The 18,717-nt window shown below is 38.8% G+C and overlaps 1 protein-coding gene across 1 annotated transcript in view; it reads left to right on the top strand.

Moving 5' to 3' along the window:
* Nucleotides 1-18,717, top strand: part of cfdp1 (craniofacial development protein 1) — a 29,712-nt gene that overhangs the window by 9,195 nt on the left and 1,800 nt on the right. Inside the window, exon 6 of the mRNA XM_083552724.1 lies at nucleotides 13,179-13,337. Coding sequence (XP_083408850.1) covers nucleotides 13,179-13,337 — 159 coding nt within the window. The remainder of the gene's footprint in view (nucleotides 1-13,178; nucleotides 13,338-18,717) is intronic.

The following is an 18,717-nucleotide window of genomic DNA, read 5'->3' on the forward strand; positions in this document are numbered from 1 at the left end:
TAGACGGAAGTTGCACCCCCCCTTACACGCCATCTCACTGCTAAAGTTTTTTGCTCGTTTATAACACGACAAAACCCACATGCCTGCACCCGTGTGTGCTCTGTCTGTGGTTTATTCTTTATCTCCCTGCAGTGCTGATATCACTATAACGAGAGAGATCAGACTTTAGTGCTTTTTAGTTGGGTTTACTGCCTGAACTTAGCCAAGACAGAAATGAATGAAAATCCTGCTTAATCGGTTTTGATCTCACGCTCTTGTCTCTCAGACCTGACTCAGCATGGTGCCTCTCTCTGTTTCTTCACTTCGCCCAGTCTCGCTGCACCTTCACACAAAAGTGCTGACGCTTGTGAAGCATACTCCTCCCTCCCTTTCCTTCCCTGTTTGCTCCTGTCACTTTCCCGCTCAGCATATTGCAGAAAATCTGCTCTTTTTAATCTCCAGATTTTCAGTATGCTTATCTCAGATGTAATCTCAGTGACACACATGTGTACAGTCTTGTGGCAGGTTTCATAATGTAGAGTTTTGCATTTTTTCCTTGTTTCTTTGTTTGTGTGCGTGTTGGGCAGAAGAAAAAAGCCATAGCGTAATAAGGCTGCAGAGGCTAAGTGCTATCGATTAGCATGCCAACCAGATTTACTGCCACTTGTTCAGCACTCCACTGATTGGTAGATTGATTGCATGGTATCGGTGTGTGGGGAAACTCACACCTTACAGTAGTGTGCCTCGCAATAGACAAGCGCAATCAGGTAAACTGTACCTTCACACAACCTACATGCGCAACGAAGGATGTAGTATTCGCTTTTTACTGAGCTTTTATCTTTCACCTAGCCATGTTTACATCCAACGTTTGTGTCTAAATTAATTCCAACCGCAATGCTTATGATGGTTTTATAAATCCTAAACTCTGTGTTTAAAAATAAAAAAGGAAAGTAAAATATAGCACATGCTCACTTGCCATTACTGTCTGAAAGCAAAAACCTTTTTTTTTATTTTTTTATTTTTTTATGTATTTATTTTAAATTAGCTGGATGCCCAGACAACCCTATGTTTCAAGTGCTCTGAATTAAGGAGAGATTATGATGAATGTGAATTTTGATTAAGTTAATTATCTTCAGGTGCATACATCCTTTTGAAATATCATTTGGATGTTGAATAGATTAAAGGCTCTTCGGATGATGCATGTGCTGTAGAAGTGTGACGGTGAATGTGTTACAGCAGGACACCGAGCCTTAATGATCTGAACGAAAGCTAAAAACCTCCTCAATTTAGCAATTGTGACCGTTCCTGGCACATTCTTTCTTCTTGATTTCTTTTCCAAAGTCTGTGTATGACTAGCAGAATATAGTACAGTGCTGGGAAATGCATGTCCTCCAAAGCTAATCACTGCCATATGTACTCCAGTCACAGTTCTAATTATAGAGGTCTATCTTCTGAGTCCTAAAAATATCCCTCTTCCTTTATTATTACAGAACACACACACGTTTTTTCTCTGTGAGTCACCAAGGGCAAGTGCAGATCTCAGATCTTTAGTGTGTGTGTACACTGTATATAAAGTTTAGGAATTGACTTTACTCTGTAAAAGGCTTCTCTTAATATTTGTATTTAATTAATGCATTTCTTTACTGCACCTGTAGCACGTGTGTGTAATCACCTCAGACAAGAACTCAAAGTTGTCCTGCTCTGAAAAAAATCTAGAAAACTGGAATTAAACACCATATTTTCCTGAACAAAAATAGAAAATGTTATCAACCCTAATTATTCCAAAATTGAACTCCTTTCTTTGAAATCATTTGGCAGTTAAAAGCTGCTTATTGTTGCTCCACGTAGAAACTAGCTGATTACTCATGGGTTTAAAATGTTTATTGGATCAACATCACGTCTAGTGTGGTTTTTGGTCATTTCGCATGCAGTGTGACGTTTACATGACTTCAGTTTGTGTCGATGTCTGTTAAATGTACAATTAATAACTAATAATGGTTTATCCAACATCAATGATCATATCAAAACATGCCTTATACAAATTTGTGTGTTATTGCACTGTGCTTATGAGGGGGGGGGGGGGGGGGCTTGCTAGTCAGCCCACACTAGGGACATCTCCAGCTGCATTTCCAGGCCTATATATGGCCTTTGTAAAATATAATTTTTAAAAAAGTGCAAAAAGAATTTGTACATTTTAGGACTAGTAGGCTGGGTCTGGAGCACATGAATGGAAATGATAAAATCTTGATTTTGCTTTGATTGAGGTTAATTTTCTCTTGTATTTTTGATCAGCTGCAGTCAATGAACAGTAACAGAAATTTTGCTGAATGTCTCCCTACATTTTCAGTCTGAGGTAATTGGGAATTCAGCTAATATTGGGGTTTTTCTCCCTTTCAAAGATAAGAGTAATTATTTTGAGTGAAAGTCTGGAGGTTTAGTTTATGTAGTTCAAGTAAACAACAAAGTGTTTCAGTCTTTAAAAATCAAAACATCAGGAAACACATTGACTGTTATTTACTCCATTGTTGAAAGTTGGGAACCACTGACGGGTAAGACTTGTCACTCATTGCACAGGTATTGATGGAACTTAAACCCTGTGTTTAATAAAAAGAAAGTACTCTTCCATTATCTTCTTTTCTCAGCCGAGGGAAATGTTACATCAAACATCTTCCCAGTTTTTAGGGAGATTTCATTCTCTCTCTCTCTCTCTCTCTCTCTGTGTGTGTGTGTGTCTGTGTGTGTGTGTGTGCGTGCGTGTTTGCGCGATTGTATATGTGTGTCTATTGAACACCAAATACGGTGACCCATGCGTGTAAGAGACGACTGATTTAAAGCTCAGTGCTAAATTTCATGATTGGATTTGTATGAGTGTTTGTTAGTCATGTTTTCTCCCATTGGCTTTTTGCAGCCCAGATCATCTGTACTACTTCTGCTTGTGATAAAAGCAGCATGTTTCACTCCCCAGATCTCAAAGTGTTATAACCTGAAAACACTTTATGGCCAATATTTCCAAGGCAGATACCATTTCCTTAGGTGTTCTCTGGAATCTTTTTTTTAAATTTTATCCTTTCATTAACGTATATGTGATAAGAACTCACTTTTTGGAACATTAACCTTAACCTAGTTATAGGTAAAACCAGCAGTTCATTGGTTATTAAGATATTGTAATCATTGGTAGCTTGCTTGTGTGTGCTCTGTATCTGCTTCACAATGGATGATATTACACCACCATGGCATGAATTATTTTTCTAGAACAACCTATTCTCAGAGCTAACTGCATGCATCTCTAGTGTGTGCTTAAGCATTTAGATTTGGACTCACTCTCTTCGTTGGGGAATATTGGCAATGACTTATAATTAAAAGTCCAAGCTCCAGGCTTTTATCTCCATCCAAATATTTACGGTGTTGAATTTTTTCAAGATGTCATTCCCATCACTAACAATTTAGGTTAAATATTTCAAAGCAGAAATGTAGAATTGCATTGCCAACTGGAGGTTTTTGCAGTTTGTGTGTTACGCCTTTTCAGAATATATTCAGACCAGCTTTTAATTAGTACCCTATTGTACGGATCTATACAGCTATAATTGCCACCAATCAGATCTCCGATTTAGTGTTTAGCAATGGTGTAAGGGCAGGGAGAGAATCATCTCCTCATTTCTTACACAGCTGTGTCAGTGGAGAGGACTGAAAGGAGTTCTGGGGACATAGTGGTATTGCAGTTTACTAAGAGACTGTGGGAATAGATGTACTAATTGAGCCTGCATATTTAGGGCCCCACTTTTCTTCTGTTTGGTTTCTCCTGCTTGCACTGGGTTCCCTTGAGACCCCAACTTCTCACAGGCATTACTAACAGGAAGGAGACTGGGGTTGTTAGACTGGCAGAGATTATGGCTGCTTGATCTTATCAGGCACGCTGATGTAAAGTGGGAGCCTTTATTTTGCTCTTAAAACATATTAATGTAGTGAGCACAGTGTAAAGTCCGGACTTATGTTACCTAATGCTGAAATTAAGAACAAATATATGAGAGGGCAATACGTTTTGTGTGTGTTGGTGTATTGCATGAGGCAAAAGTTCACACTGGATCGCACCAGGCATTTATACCTGAGGTGATTTAGTGTAGCCAATCTGCACACTGGGCATGTTTTTGGTGGGGGAGGGGAAATGGCATAACTTTTAAGGAAACCCATAAAGGCATGAGGAGGACATGCATAATCATTAAGCCTGTACAGTTAAAATCAAACCGAGCATACCGAGGATGTGAGACTGCAATTCTGCCCACTGCAACATTGTCCCACCTGTAAGTTCAACAGTCACACAGAGTGAGTTTTAGCATAATCATATACTGTGTATCATGCAGTTCAAGTGGGCGGAAACTTTGTACAGTAAAATTTTAAGACATGGAGAGAAAAGAATACCTGGATTTTAAGATCCAATCAGATAGTTCCTAGACGAATGGAGATAGTGACTCCTGACCATACCAGTGATCAGAAAACACTGACCCAGACGATATTTACACTTATGTTCTGTGTTGTTAGTTAAACATGAATCTCATCTATATGTAAAGACCAGGAAATTCTAAATTGGAGCAGTGCCACTGAGCCTCACTACCTGAATCTGCATCGCATATTTCAGTGTTTGCTTCTCTAGAACACCCACGTTGATTTAGGGGGGGTTTGTTAATTCGCAGATTTATTGGATCAGTGGTACGAGAACAGAGAAAACAGAATATGTTGGGTAGTGGTTTTGCAGGACCAGGAAATAGATTGCCCTAGAGTGACAGGCTCCTGGCAATATCTACTTTGCACTGTGCTCTGTGTACACCACCACCCAACACACACACACACACACACACACACACACACACACACACACACACACACACACACACACACACACACATATATAATATATATACTAGGTTTACCTCCTGAGAGAGGCTTTTGTCAGAGTGGCCTGTTTTTCACAGTTGCCCAGGCAACTGTCTGTGGAACATGTCTGGTTTACCCATCTAAAGGTTTCTGGGAGTTTGGACAGTGAGACTTATTGCTCTAGGTGTGTGGGTGTGTGTGTGGTCAGCCAGGCCTCCTCCCTGCACTGAGGCTTTGGCAGTTATGCAGGAGTTGGGGGAATTTTGTTTCGGAAACTAGAATGAGAGGAAGAGGAGTAACAGGGTTTTCCCTTAAGATGTTTTTTTTTTTTTCTTTAAACCTCATTGCCTGATCCTGCAAGCTTTATCATCCTGTATATCTCGTTTACCTCTCTCATGTGGGTTCTTGGTGTATTTCCATGTAATAGGGGCTAGTATTTCTTCCAGTACCATGCACATCTCAATACATGCTTTTTGATCCATTTTATAAAAGATAATATTTAAAACAGCAGGTGAATTGCAGCATACAGCTGTTTTTGATGTGAACTGGCAGGATGAACTGCAATGCATTTTGTCAGTAATGTGCAGTCATTTTTGTCTTTTTTTTTTATACATAATTAAATTTAATTCGACATTTCTTTCAGCAGGCATGTATTAAAGATTTACCAAAACAGAGATGCCAGTGTTAATCAATGACTTTTATACCTTAATTATCCTGCTCAAGTGTGAATCTGTCTGGCTTGTCTTCAACTTCTCTGAATTCGAAGGCAGTGACGAATGCCAAAATAAAGCAAGGTGACTATTTACCGAAAGCAATGCTCTGATTCAAAGAGCTAGTATAAGTCTGTCAATGTGAATTTCTTGTTTTTGTGTTACATTCGCCGAGGTTTTTCACTGCTTACATCTTTAGGCTCGAATAAACAGGTGTGAACACGGCCAAGCTTGAAAATGGCTTTCATGTTGAAATCATTTCAGTATTCTTGGTTAGAGTGGCATAGTGAAGCAAAAATTCACAGGTAAACTGCTGAGGGTAATTTTGTCTAATGTCCTGTAATGATCCTAATGTACTGCGTTGTTTCCTGGACCCTAACACACCTGCTTCAGCTCATGAAGGGCTCCATGATAGGAGCATCAGAACACCGATTTGTGCACTAGCTACTCCATAGACATGAATTAGAAGTTTTTTTCTGTAATTTTTCCATTTTCTTTTGCCAGCCATTTGCCTTTTCAACGCTCATTTCAAAACTTCATTTTATCTTATCTGTCTACGTGACCCTCAATCTCCGTCTGCTCTTCAAAATGTTACATTCTGTTTTTGTTTGGTTGTTATGGCATGTTTATAACACAGCTAATAGGTATAACATGTTTATTCTGTATAAATATGCCAAAATATGATGCAGATTGTGTATGTGTGTGCAACATTATCTTCTAATAAGGGTTTTATTCGTTCTGAGTAGATTCCTGAATGAAAAGTCTAATTTTGTGTGTGTGTGTGTGTGTGTGTGTGTGTGTGTGTGTGTGTGTGTGTGTGTGTGTGTGTGTGTGTGTGTGTGTGTGTGAGTGTGTGAGAACTTTACAGCAAAAGGCAAATTGGCTGTTGGTCTCATGTCCAGGTGGTTTGAGTGTAAAAGGTCTTTGAACTCTCAGTCTTACCACAACAGCAAGGGGTGTGTGAGTATGTGTGTCAGTGCGAGTATGTGTGTTTGCACATGTTCATTAGCCAACTCTGCACTATTATTATTTTTTTGTCTATCAGGATTAAATTTGTCCTTCAGTCTGTGAAAGCCAGAGCAGGGTGGAGATGTTTCAAGCCACACAAATCTTAGTGGACTTTGAAGATCAGAGAGGGAAGATGGGACAAAGAAGAAAGACAAGGGACGAAGTGGGGAGGATATCGAGGGGCAGATAAACACACACACACACACACACACACACACACACACACACGCACATGCACAATGCAGTATGATTCCAGTTGGCTGCACTTTAGTCACATGTACACTTCCTCCAACTATGGCTTTGAGCGGACATGCTGACAGGCTCTCTTCAAAGTGCAGAGTGACCAGAAGCTCCTTGGAGAACAGTATGCTTGTGCTAATTGAATGTGCTCCAAAGTTTTACAGAATTTCCACATAATTTCATTTAAAACTTTGGGGCTTTTTCAGCTGCAGTGGATGAATGTGGTTTTAAATGACCAGTGTTGTAGCTCGAAGCTGTTCTTCAGATATCGGATTAGTTGTTTGTTGTAACACAGCACTGCTCGTTTGAATTACTTCCTCTGAATGTAGGTCACTCAGGCTGTCCAGTCCTGGGCTGGTTTATTGATGATATTATTTTCCCTTTCTTTTTCCCAGTTTGAATAATCTTATCTGCAACCTCTAAAACAGGGGTGTCCAATCTTTTCCACAAAGGGCCGGTGTGGGTCATTCCCATCAAGCAAGTCCAACACCATTCTAACTGTTTAAATCCAATGATTTTCATTTTCAATTACTATCAGATGTGGTCCTTGATTGGTTGGAATGAAAACTTGCACCCATACTCGCTCTTTGTGAAAAGATTGGACACTGCTCTAGAAGCAGCACCAGCACAGCATGTAGGTCAGCGTTGACACCTCTGATATGTCTTTAAGATGTTCCCCCGTTGATTTAAACTGCACCAGTCATGTGTCAAGTGTGACTTCATCTTTGTCTGGACATTTTTTGGGCTGAAGTTTAAATTGCTTTGATCTTGACAACAGCACTAATGCACTCCATAATATTGCGGGCACTGCGACTGTGCAGGTATTTTTCAAGTTGATAGGAAATGAGCTAGATTCCACAGTGCACTTGATTTGTGTTTGAATGTGCAGTTGGAAAGACACCCCATGATGGCTGATGTGAAAGGTGGACTGGTGTGTGAGCTGTGAGAAATGACTGTTAGGGCAGCCTTTGTCAGAGTTCAAAATGGACGAAGAGGACACGAACGAGGAATCCATTTCCTGTCCTGTAATGTTAACTAGGGTTTCTGCACACGTACGAGACAGTGACAAGCCTCTGGTCATGGGAGAGCTTAGACTGCAAATAAACTGCACCAGCCTCACAGACCGCCAGACTCCTACCCTACGTCTGTTTGTGTATGTTTGTGAGTAACTGTGCCGGTCAGAATGGTCTCCATTTGGGTTGAACCATGTTGTGTCTTCAGTCTGTTTGTGCACACGATCCTGTCCTGCTTTTCCAGTCTGTGCTTAATTCTTTCTTCTGACTTTCTCACTCCCTGCTGCCATACACGAAGCAAGATTGACTCACAGTCAAGTCTTGATTGTCTATCGATTCACTGTCTGAGTACGTTTAAGGTGTGCATGTGTGATCATCCTTATCAATTCATCTGTCAACCAAGCTGATGCAGCAGAATTATTCTCACCATGCAGACTATCTTGTGCAAACGTCTGCAGAAAGATTGATATTTAGTACAATGTTTGCATGCTTTGTATAAGTGATGGATTTTTTCATAATGCCATATTGATCCTTATTATCCCTAATTTATTTGTTGTTTTTCTTTATCATCTTGGGTTTTTGTGCGCGTGCTTGTGTGGGCTGTTTGTATGCACTTTATAGGCTCAATCTGTCATGAGAATAGTGCTGCACTTAAACAGCTGGCAGAAAGTCGTGTGTAATCATAGGCTTTGTGATATGTTTTAGTATACATGTGTGTATATGTGTGTGTACACACTTGTGTGTCTGTGTATACACTGGAGCACTGGTGCATTTATTGCTGCCCTGGTCTCTTATCCTTTTTCTGTTTTTTATTTTTTTTATTTTTTTTATTTTATACTCGTGCTTACGTTTGCGAAGCAGATCTCCTGAGAGCTGAGTTGGATTTGTTTCTTCCTGAAGGCCAGCAGGAGTAACATATAAAAAGCCAGCATTGTCCAGAGAATCTTTCCGCTTTCCTTCTTTTTTTTATTTTTTATGAACTTCTCCCCCATCTCCGTTGAATGATGATGACAGCATCAGCACAAATGGCAAATGCATTCTGTCAGGCTTTAGCCTTGTTTTTTCCCCCCTCAAAGTTCTCTATTTTCTCTCTTTTATGCTGCTTTTTTTGCCTTTATTTTTTCTCTTGGCCTAGATGAACACATTTTGTCACCTTTGTGATTTAAAATTGTGTGCTTCTTATGTTGTGTAGTTTAAACAGCTGTAAATGTAAAGGCTCTGTTTGGAGTTAAGGCTAAATATACATCACCTAAGCAATGGAGTGGGAACGTGAACTACACCCTTGTATTGATTGCTAAAGTAATGTGTGGTCCTGTGATATGACCTTCCTGATGCATGATGATATTAGTCATGCCATTCAAGAGCATGTGTATGTGGTATTGATAAATTGGCTCAGGTTTCATGGATTGGTGTCAAATAAATATGCTATGAAATGGTTCTTCCCTTCAGTCTAAGGTTTGTTTCGGGCATTATAAGTGCAATTTAAGTAGATTTTCACTGTTAATCCAGTTATGGTTATGACGGGGTGCAAATTTGAATGGTACCATTATAGTGTTCAGAAAAATTGCTACTGCTTTTATGATCGTTTGTATTTGTTTGCTTTGGGGATTTTTGTGTAATCTTTTGAAGTTATATTATGTATACCATGTAATAGTTTAATGGATTTTCTACATTGATATATTTTCTTTTTTTTTTTTTGCAAGACCGGAAACCTGCAAATGTAACTAATTCAGTGATGGATCCATTTATTTTTATTGAAATTATCTTGATTTTCGTGTGGTGCAGTAGGTGGAGTTGATTAAGCTAGGTTTTGGTTCTGTTTTTAACCAGAATTATTTGTTATTAATAATAATATCATGACCAATGTTTTGTCATATAAAAATATTATATATATATATATATATATATATATATATATATATATATATATATATATATATATATATATATATATATATATACAGTGAGGAAAATAAGTATTTGAACACCCTGCTATTTTGCAAGTTCTCCCACTTAGAAATCATGGAGGGGTCTGAAATTGTCATCGTAGGTACATGTCCACTGTGAGAGACATAATCTAAAAAAAAAAATCCAGAAATCACAATGTATGATTTTTTTAACTATTTATTTGTATGATACAGCTGCAAATAAGTATTAGAACACCTGAGAAAGTCAATGTTAATATTTGGTACAGTAGCCTTTGTTTGCAATTACAGAGGTCAAACGTTTCCTGTAGTTTTTCACCAGGTTTGCACACACTGCAGGAGGGATTTTGGCCCACTCCTCCACACAGATCTTCTCTAGATAAGTCAGTTTCTGGCCTGTCGCTGAGAAACACGGAGTTTGAGCTCCCTCCAAAGATTCTCTATTGGGTTTAGGTCTGGAGACTGGCTAGGCCACACCAGAACCTTGATATGCTTCTCACAGAGCCACTCCTTGGTTATCCTGGCTGTGTGCTTCGGGTCATTGTCATGTTGGGAGACCCAGCCTCGACCCATCTTCAATGCTCTAACTGAGGGTAGGAGGTTGTTCCCCAAAATCTCGCAATACATGGCCCCGGTCATCCTCTCCTTAATACAGTGCAGTCGCCCTGTCCCATGTGCAGGAAAACACCCCCAAAGCATGATGCTACCACCCCCATGCTTCACAGTAGGGATGGTGTTCTTGGGATGGTACTCATCATTCTTCTTCCTCCAAACACGTTTAGTGGAATTATGACCCAAAAGCTCTATTTTGGTCTCATCTGACCACATGACTTTCTCCCATGACTCCTCTGGATCATCCAAATGGTCATTGGCAAACTTAAGACGTGCCTGGACATGTGCTGGTTTAAGCAGGGGAACCTTCCGTGCCATGCATGATTTCAAACTATGACGTCTTAGTGTATTACCAACAGTAACCTTGGAAACGGTGGTCCCAGCTCTTTTCAGGTCATTGACCAGCTCCTCCCGTGTAGTTCTGGGCTGATTTCTCACCTTCCTTAGGATCATTGAGACCCCACGAGGTGAGATCTTGCATGGAGCCCCAGTCCGAGGGAGATTGACAGTCATGTTTAGCTTCTTCCATTTTCTAATGTTTGCTCCAACAGTGGACCTTTTTTTTACCAAGCTGCTTGGCAATTTCCCCATAGCCCTTTCCAGCCTTGTGGAGGTGTACAATTTTGTCTCTAGTGTCTTTGGACAGCTCTTTGGTCTTGGACATGTTAGTAGTTGGATTCTTACTGATTGTATGGGGTGGACAGGTGTCTTTATGCAGCTAACGACCTCAAACAGATGCATCTAATTTAGGATAATAAATGTAGTGGGGGTGGACATTTTAAAGGCAGACTAACAGGTCTTTGAGGGTCAGAATTCTAGCTGATAGACAGGTGTTCAAATACTTATTTGCAGCTGTATCATACAAATAAATAGTTTAAAAATCATATATTGTGATTTCTGGATTTATTTTTTTAGATTATGTCTCTCACAGTGGACATGCACCTACGATGACAATTTCAGACCCCTCCATGATTTCTAAGTGGGAGAACTTGCAAAATAGCAGGGTGTTCAAATAACTATTTTCCTCACTGTATATATATATATATATATATATATATATATATATATATATATATATATATATATATATTAATTTGTCAAATTCTTTCAATATGGGACGTTTTGACCAGACTAGATTGTTTTACTAAATAGGAAAAATGGAAAAATAGATAGGATGCTATCTATTTTAGAAATGAGAGTAGAATAGAATAGAAAAATGCTGTCACCTTATTTTTTATATTATTATTATTATTTTTTTTAAAACACACATCTTTGAGGAAGTTTGAGGTGTTTGGTTTACCATGCTGCACAAGTGGCATCGCTTTCAGAAGCAGTCAGGTGCTTTCTGGGAAATGCTGTACATTCCCTGTTTGTAGACTGTGGTTATTTGTTTGTTGATTTTTGTGACTAAGAATGGTGCAACATGTTGTGAAGGACAGTACATAAGACTGCATCTGTGGTGAGCAGAAAAGCAACTTAAAACAAAATCAAGCTTGAGGCTGATAAGCTTCATCAAGAGAAGCCTACATTAGTCTGAACTCCTGTCAATCAAGACAATAAATCTAAGACTATATTAGGCCCAGGCTCACTGAAACTGGGGTGTACATTAATAAACCGGTTGTACATCGTGAGATGCTTTTCTGTTCTCCACAGTGATTGCTATAAGAGTGTCTATGCATGTTTTTAGATTAGGCTTTCTGTCAGTTTGAAACTGTCATGGTGTTCTTTTGTGATCTCTCTAAACAAGGCACTTCTGCCCACAGATCTTATCTCCACAATTGCTTTATTTTAAGCTCCCAAAAGACAATAGTAAATCAATTTCTGAAACATGCAAACCAACCATTTAGGTATGGTTAAGTCACGTTGATCAAAAAATTCTCAGATTCTTATGTTTGATGTGAAAATGAACTAAAGCCCTTGACCTGCATATGGATGAATCTATGTATGCACTGTGGCCAAATTATTGGATGATTTGCATGAATGATCAGGTTTTCAAATTTTCATATTCATGTAGTAGGTGACTGTATATTAAGTTTGCAGGAGCTTGATCCAGGTGTACATGTAGTGTGCTGATTGTATGAGCAAGCGTAATTCGCAGCATTGGAAGGCCTGTGTATGTTACGCACATGAGACAATTTTGTGCAGTAATTTTTTTTCTTTTTTTTTTTAAAGGACAAAGTGAAGGACATAGCCTGCTTTCCACACACATGTTCTTTTTTTTATTATTCTCATTTCAAGTGAAAGCCTTTTCTCTGACTCACCTGACCGTGAATACCTTTTGCCCTTGGACCCTGCTCTTCTCCAGTACGATTCCTTCTGCTCTTACCTCTCAACCCGCACCCCAATCACCCGGCTTTTGCAACCTCCCACTAGTCTGATGGTTTCTCTTTTCCATGACACAGATCGTTTAACATTCCATTATTGCAGCCAAGCTTAGCACCAGTGTCAAGATGTCTTCTGTAGCATCCCAAATGGACATCTTTTTTCCAGGAGCATTAGAAATCGCTCCATAAAGCATTAAAAAATGTAGCCTGTTACCTTTCCCCTACGTTGCCTTTTGTGTTAAACCCCTGCTTGTTTTTCTCTTCTCTGTTGTCATTTAAATGCTACTGGTTGTCTGTAGTATTTTGATGCATTCAAGCTGTTTCTGCTTTAAGATTGTTCATAACACTTGAGATTTTTGTTCCTTCACTCATTTGGTGAAGTCCATTTAACTTGGGTGTTAGTTATGTTTTATATTTCTGATCTGTGTCTTGATTAAAGCACACTGTTTGTTGCCTTTTGATGCTCCTTCAGACTTAAAATTCTCCTGTCTCTTTTAGTGTGAAGAGACCAGCGGGGATGGGCAGCATCCTAAACCGTTTTGGACCAAAGAAGCCCAAAATGAGCACTCTGGAGAAGTCCAAACTGGACTGGGACACGTTCAAAGCAGAGGAGGGCATCGGCGAAGAGCTGGCCATTCATAATCGAGGCAAAGAAGGGTGAGTCTATAGCAGATGTATAATTATTAGGGCTGTCAATCGATTAAAATGTTCCGTTGCGATTAATCGAGTTAACGAGTTAATTTTTATCTGTTCTAAATGTACCTTAAATGAATAGTTTTCAAGTTTTTAATAATCTAATCAATATGGACATGGATAAATATGGATGCTTTATGTAAATGTGTATTAAGTATTAGTAAAAACAAACTCAACATAGAGCATGAAGCCATAATATCCTTGTAAAGGTTTTAAAGTAATTATGGTGTATGGTAACGGAATTCTTGCGACATTTCCACACGGGCGGTTTTAATTGCCAGATGTGTGCATCATGGCGGATTTTGGTGCTTGATTTAAGACTTGGCACATCAGTAAATCAAACATTTAGTGACTACAAATAATTTTTTTTTTTTTTTTTTTTTTTTTTTTTAAATGAGTAAAGACTTCGTGAATAAATGTCTGTTGCGTTGCAGGTTTTAATTTCACCTCACTTATTTATTTATATTTTTATAAAGATGGTCAAACAGAAATGCACGTTAGTCAAAACTAGTGCTGTTAAAATTAATTTGCGTTAACGCGCTATTAACGCATTCATTCTGACGGCCCTAATAATCATTCAACTTCAGGGTTTTGCCTATAATGCTCAAGGGTACACAAGGTACCCATGGATGCATGTTTGCACACAAAAGGGCATTTTTACACTTAATTTGCTCTGTAGTTATTTACCGCTGTGGGTAATGCTGCCAAAGTTTATGTCAACTGTACATATGTTTAAAGTAAAGGTTTTTTACTTGCATCACATATATTGGATTGGATCCAGCGGTCATTTGCCAGTTGTGCCCGTTAACCTGTTCTACTTTACACTTTTAGAAAATAAAAAAGGAGAATTGTGCGTCCCTTCCCTTACTGTCTCACCTTTTTAAATAACTGAAACACTGGAAGCTGCTCTGAAATTTGATCATGACCTGAAATGAAACCCCCTTGCTTTCTCACCAATTTCTGAAGCTCAGACCCTACTGATTTTTAGGCAGGATCTCATGGTCAAAGTCACAGACCTTCCTTTAAGGGAGTTGAAGGAGGTTTGCGAATAGTGGAAAATAGCTTTACAGAGCAGTTCAGATTACCATCTGTTTTAGGAAAGAACTGAAGGATAGACGGATAGAGGTCAAATTGTATCCAACTCCTGTCCACGCTAGCAGCAGATGAAAACCAGCATTTAAATGACACTGGAACCTGTATGGCCCTGGTTAATGATTGACTATTTTTATGCTGTTCATAGTTCAGGAAGAACGTTTTGAACTTAATATATTGTGTTGAAATGATCATTAGGGAGTTATCATTATTATTATAGAATACTAATCATTAATTATTATTATAGGTCTAAAAGTGTGACAATCCTTGTGATGTCTGCCGACAAAGTGTTGCCTAATGATTGCTTTTAATGCTATATCTATGCTGAGGACAAGCTAGGTCTTTGAAATTGCATGTTTTCATTTAAATAGTATGTACACACAGATACTTTACTTTGGCTTTGTTTACCTATAATTAAGTTGTTTTCTGAGTGTTCGAGTGCATTGCATGCTGTGTGGGAGATGCTTGCATAATGAATCAAAGAGACCTTCTCACTCATGTACATGCAGGGCTGATTATCTGTGTGCAACTATAGCCCCCACCCACTCAACCTCTCCACCCCCAGTCTTCAGACTTCCTATCACATAGATTTCTTATTACAGATCTGCTGATATTGTATGTACACACTTTCCCAGCACCCACACGCTGATAGTAATGGCTATGAAATTGACGATGTGGTCTTTTTAGGTTTACTAATTATGGTAAAAAGCTTTCTGAATTTTCCCAGCATTTTCTGAAATACTCCCGAATGGTGCACCAAAAATTGTTCACTCATTTGTTGAGAGATTTGTCCGTAAAAGCAATATCAGCCCTGTTGTGTTGATAGGAGTTATGACATTAATCCTCTGTCAAACCCAGCAAAACCTCTGTATAAGCAGCAGTTTTTGGTGGGGGAGAATGTGGTGAGATGGTAATGGTGAGAACTAGCTGGAGGGCCTGAATTGGCAATTTACCTAATTTAGAAAAATTGGGGCGAAAAATAATGTATAAAAAAAAATCTGATGGTTCGAAGTGTTGCAAGATGTTGCAAGATTAATGATCAGTGGGAGATGGTGATTTACACTGACAGGAGGCCAAAGCAATTTTCATTTCTCAGTTCAGTCTGACACCAATAGACTGTGATGTTATTTATACACACGCATTTCACGCATTTAGTGTCAGTGGCCTCTACATAAAATTTCCATTGGACAATATTTGTTTTATCGGTAAAAAAAAAAAGTTGTATGTGCATTCTATAGCTGTATATGTCCTTTTCATTGTTAACCATGGCGTTAGCTTAAAATAGGAATGTTGAGCAGTGACCAACATAGAAAAGGAGCAGGATACAAGACAAAGACAATTCCTACCAAACTCATAATGTTTTTCTGATTATATGAAATGCATCACTATAAGCCTTTGATATCACTACATTAGCTTTTCTTTTTTAAATCTCTTCCCCCGGCCCAGCTTTCGTCAGCTTAGCAAAAGGATTATTAAAAACAGAATAAACAAACAGACAGACGATGACTGTAATAACACCTGCGCACCCTTTGGGGAATTGTTGCATCTCCCACTCCTTTAAAACCTAATGAACCCTGACTAGAGTGTGCTGCCACTGTAGGGCTAAACATGTTACAGCACATTGCTAGCCATGCAATATTTATGGTATTTTAAATCTCTAGTGTGCTTGAAAAAATGGCTCTTCTTGCATCAAACAGCATGCGTATTGAGATTATCACCATCCATCTCTTGATTTCTCTCACCCAGTCACTGTCTCAGTAATTACACTTGATTAGTTGCTCTATACTGACTAGTTAATTGCTAGTTATTAGTTCTACATTAGTGTCTAGTTCTATGCCAACACATTTTATTTCATTATATTCCAATATAAATCTACTTCATGGAGATCTAAAAGACCCCTCCAGAGTCTTTCTATCTACCCAGGTCTCCATTATCACCTAACCTACAGCTGTTGTGTGTGCTGGCAAAGAGTTGGTTTTAAAGGCTTCGGCTTATGGGAATAGAGATTTTCTTCAGGGGATGCTGTTACACAATGACATCATTTGTACACATGAAGACCCACCCTTTGTAGTGTATTGAATTTAACCCTTTCAGTGTGTAATGAGGAGATGTATCTGGAAGCTCAAGCTGAGCACGGATAGGCTACTGTTTGCCACTGGTGCAGGACATGCTCCGAACCTCACTGGACTGAGGAACCCAAAATTGAAACCCTTCGCTGGGGGTTAAAAATACGATTTTTCTGACAGACCAAATTACAGCATACTGCTGGTTCAGTTTTTAAATCCTATGGAATGGATGTGGTTTGGGAGGAGACTTGGACATGGTCTGGAGGGTGTGGTGATGGACAGGATTAAACCCTAATGTTGTTTGAGGGGCTTGTAGGGTCTACATGGGGCAGTCAGCGGTCTAGATTCAGCCCAGAGTGGGATGACTGGATCCGAGGAATAAAATTCACTTGATTTACCTTGCTTCTCTGTGATGCAGGTTTTCCAGTCATTTCCTGTCCACAAATTATTTAAACCTGAGTGGATTTTTTGCAGATTTGCTTACAATTTGGAAGAATTTTACAGTTTATACTTACCAACAGACTAAAACAGGGCTTCCAGCATCCATAATGGATTAACAGAACGAAAAAAATATGCGCTAGGAATTTCTCTTGGGAAAAGTAACACAAGTAACGCATGATAAATCTGTATTTTTCTGTTCTCTCTCCGGTGTATGCAACTTATCCACAGCTACACTAAACTACTGTGAATCAGCAGGATATGTCTCCAACCTTTAAAACAACTCTAAACCATTAAGCTTTCATCTTCATGCTTCACTGTGAGTGTGGAATAGTCTGGTAATATCTTCTCTCCGGTCCTCCATTTTGACAGACGCCGTATGAACAAAAGTTTGCGGACAATTGACCAAAAGATTTGTGTGCGTTTATAAAGCCCCTATTTCACATTCATGGAAATGACAAAAATACTTTTTCCATGCTAACGTTTTCCCCCTTGGAATAATTTATGAACAGAAAAAGATCCATTTTGATTTGGTCATTTTAAATCAGGTTTACAGATGTGTAACCGGACCTTCAGTTCGATTTCATGCAGGCAGGAATCCTGCATCTGAAAATCATGCAACAAGATTCTGTAATAAGTTCTCCAAACACAGTTATATGGTACGTGTTCATCTTTGAGTTTTTATTTGTTTCAAAACCTGGCAACAGAGTTCAACTTTATGCAAATGAGTGTGTCCATTTCAGTGTGTTTAGCTTAAGGTTTCACAATCTTTTCTCTCACGAAAAGCATCACATCGATATCACAGCAACACATAAAGATGACAAGAAGAGAAAGGAGATGCAGTTTTATTTTAGTGTCGATCAAAGAATCAACTGTGTTTAAGCACGGTTCACATTGTTCTGACAAAAAGAGAACTATTCAGAGAGGAAAAGGTTGAGTTGAATCTGTTTTTGTTGTTGATTTTGAATACCTTTTGTTTGTCCCTTCCCCCAAACTATGGCTTACATTTGATTGGCAGTCATAGTTCTACAGACCTCCAACTTGTTATTAAAGAACTGAAACTGTCTGCGATGTTGGCTGGTACTCCGAAGATGCGACCCCAGCTGAGCACAATCGCTAAGCTTATGTGAAAAGACAGCATGCCTTATTAACATTATTTAATTTAAATCTATTTTGTGGCTTAGCAGTTTGACATGAATTGCAACCAAATGAAACAAACTAATTGCTTCTTGTCTCACATGATTAATCCCATTTCTTTCTGTCTAAACAGTGCTCTTCTAGGCATAATCGTTGTATTGCTCATGTGGAGCAGATAAAGAGCATGAGCTGTTCAGATTGCTCAGATAGGCTAAATATAAAAAACAATGTGCATAACTCTACAAAAAAAAATGTATTTGATGATAATCTAGAGTTGAGCATTTGATTGACATTGAACATGTAATGTGTCGACAGTGACTGTGCTCGTAACATCAGCCAGTCTCTAATGCACTCTTTTACACAGGACAGAGCAGAAAGGAAATCACTCATAGACAGGATGTGCTTGCGTGATACCTTAGTTTCTTAGTAGTTGTGCATGTATGTGTTTGCATGTACAGAAATACAAGGTTGTTTTTTTGTGGTGGGCTGTAATGAGTGGCATGAGGTTTTGCTATCAGCACAGGAAAAATGTTACAGATAAACAGCAATACAGCTGTCAGCTTTTTTTGTTGTTCATTAACGTGCTAGAAAATAAATAGGAAGCCTGATTT

This window comes from Silurus aristotelis, assembly GCF_946808225.1.
Source record: "Silurus aristotelis genome assembly, chromosome: 10".
Classification (NCBI taxonomy): domain Eukaryota; kingdom Metazoa; phylum Chordata; class Actinopteri; order Siluriformes; family Siluridae; genus Silurus; species Silurus aristotelis.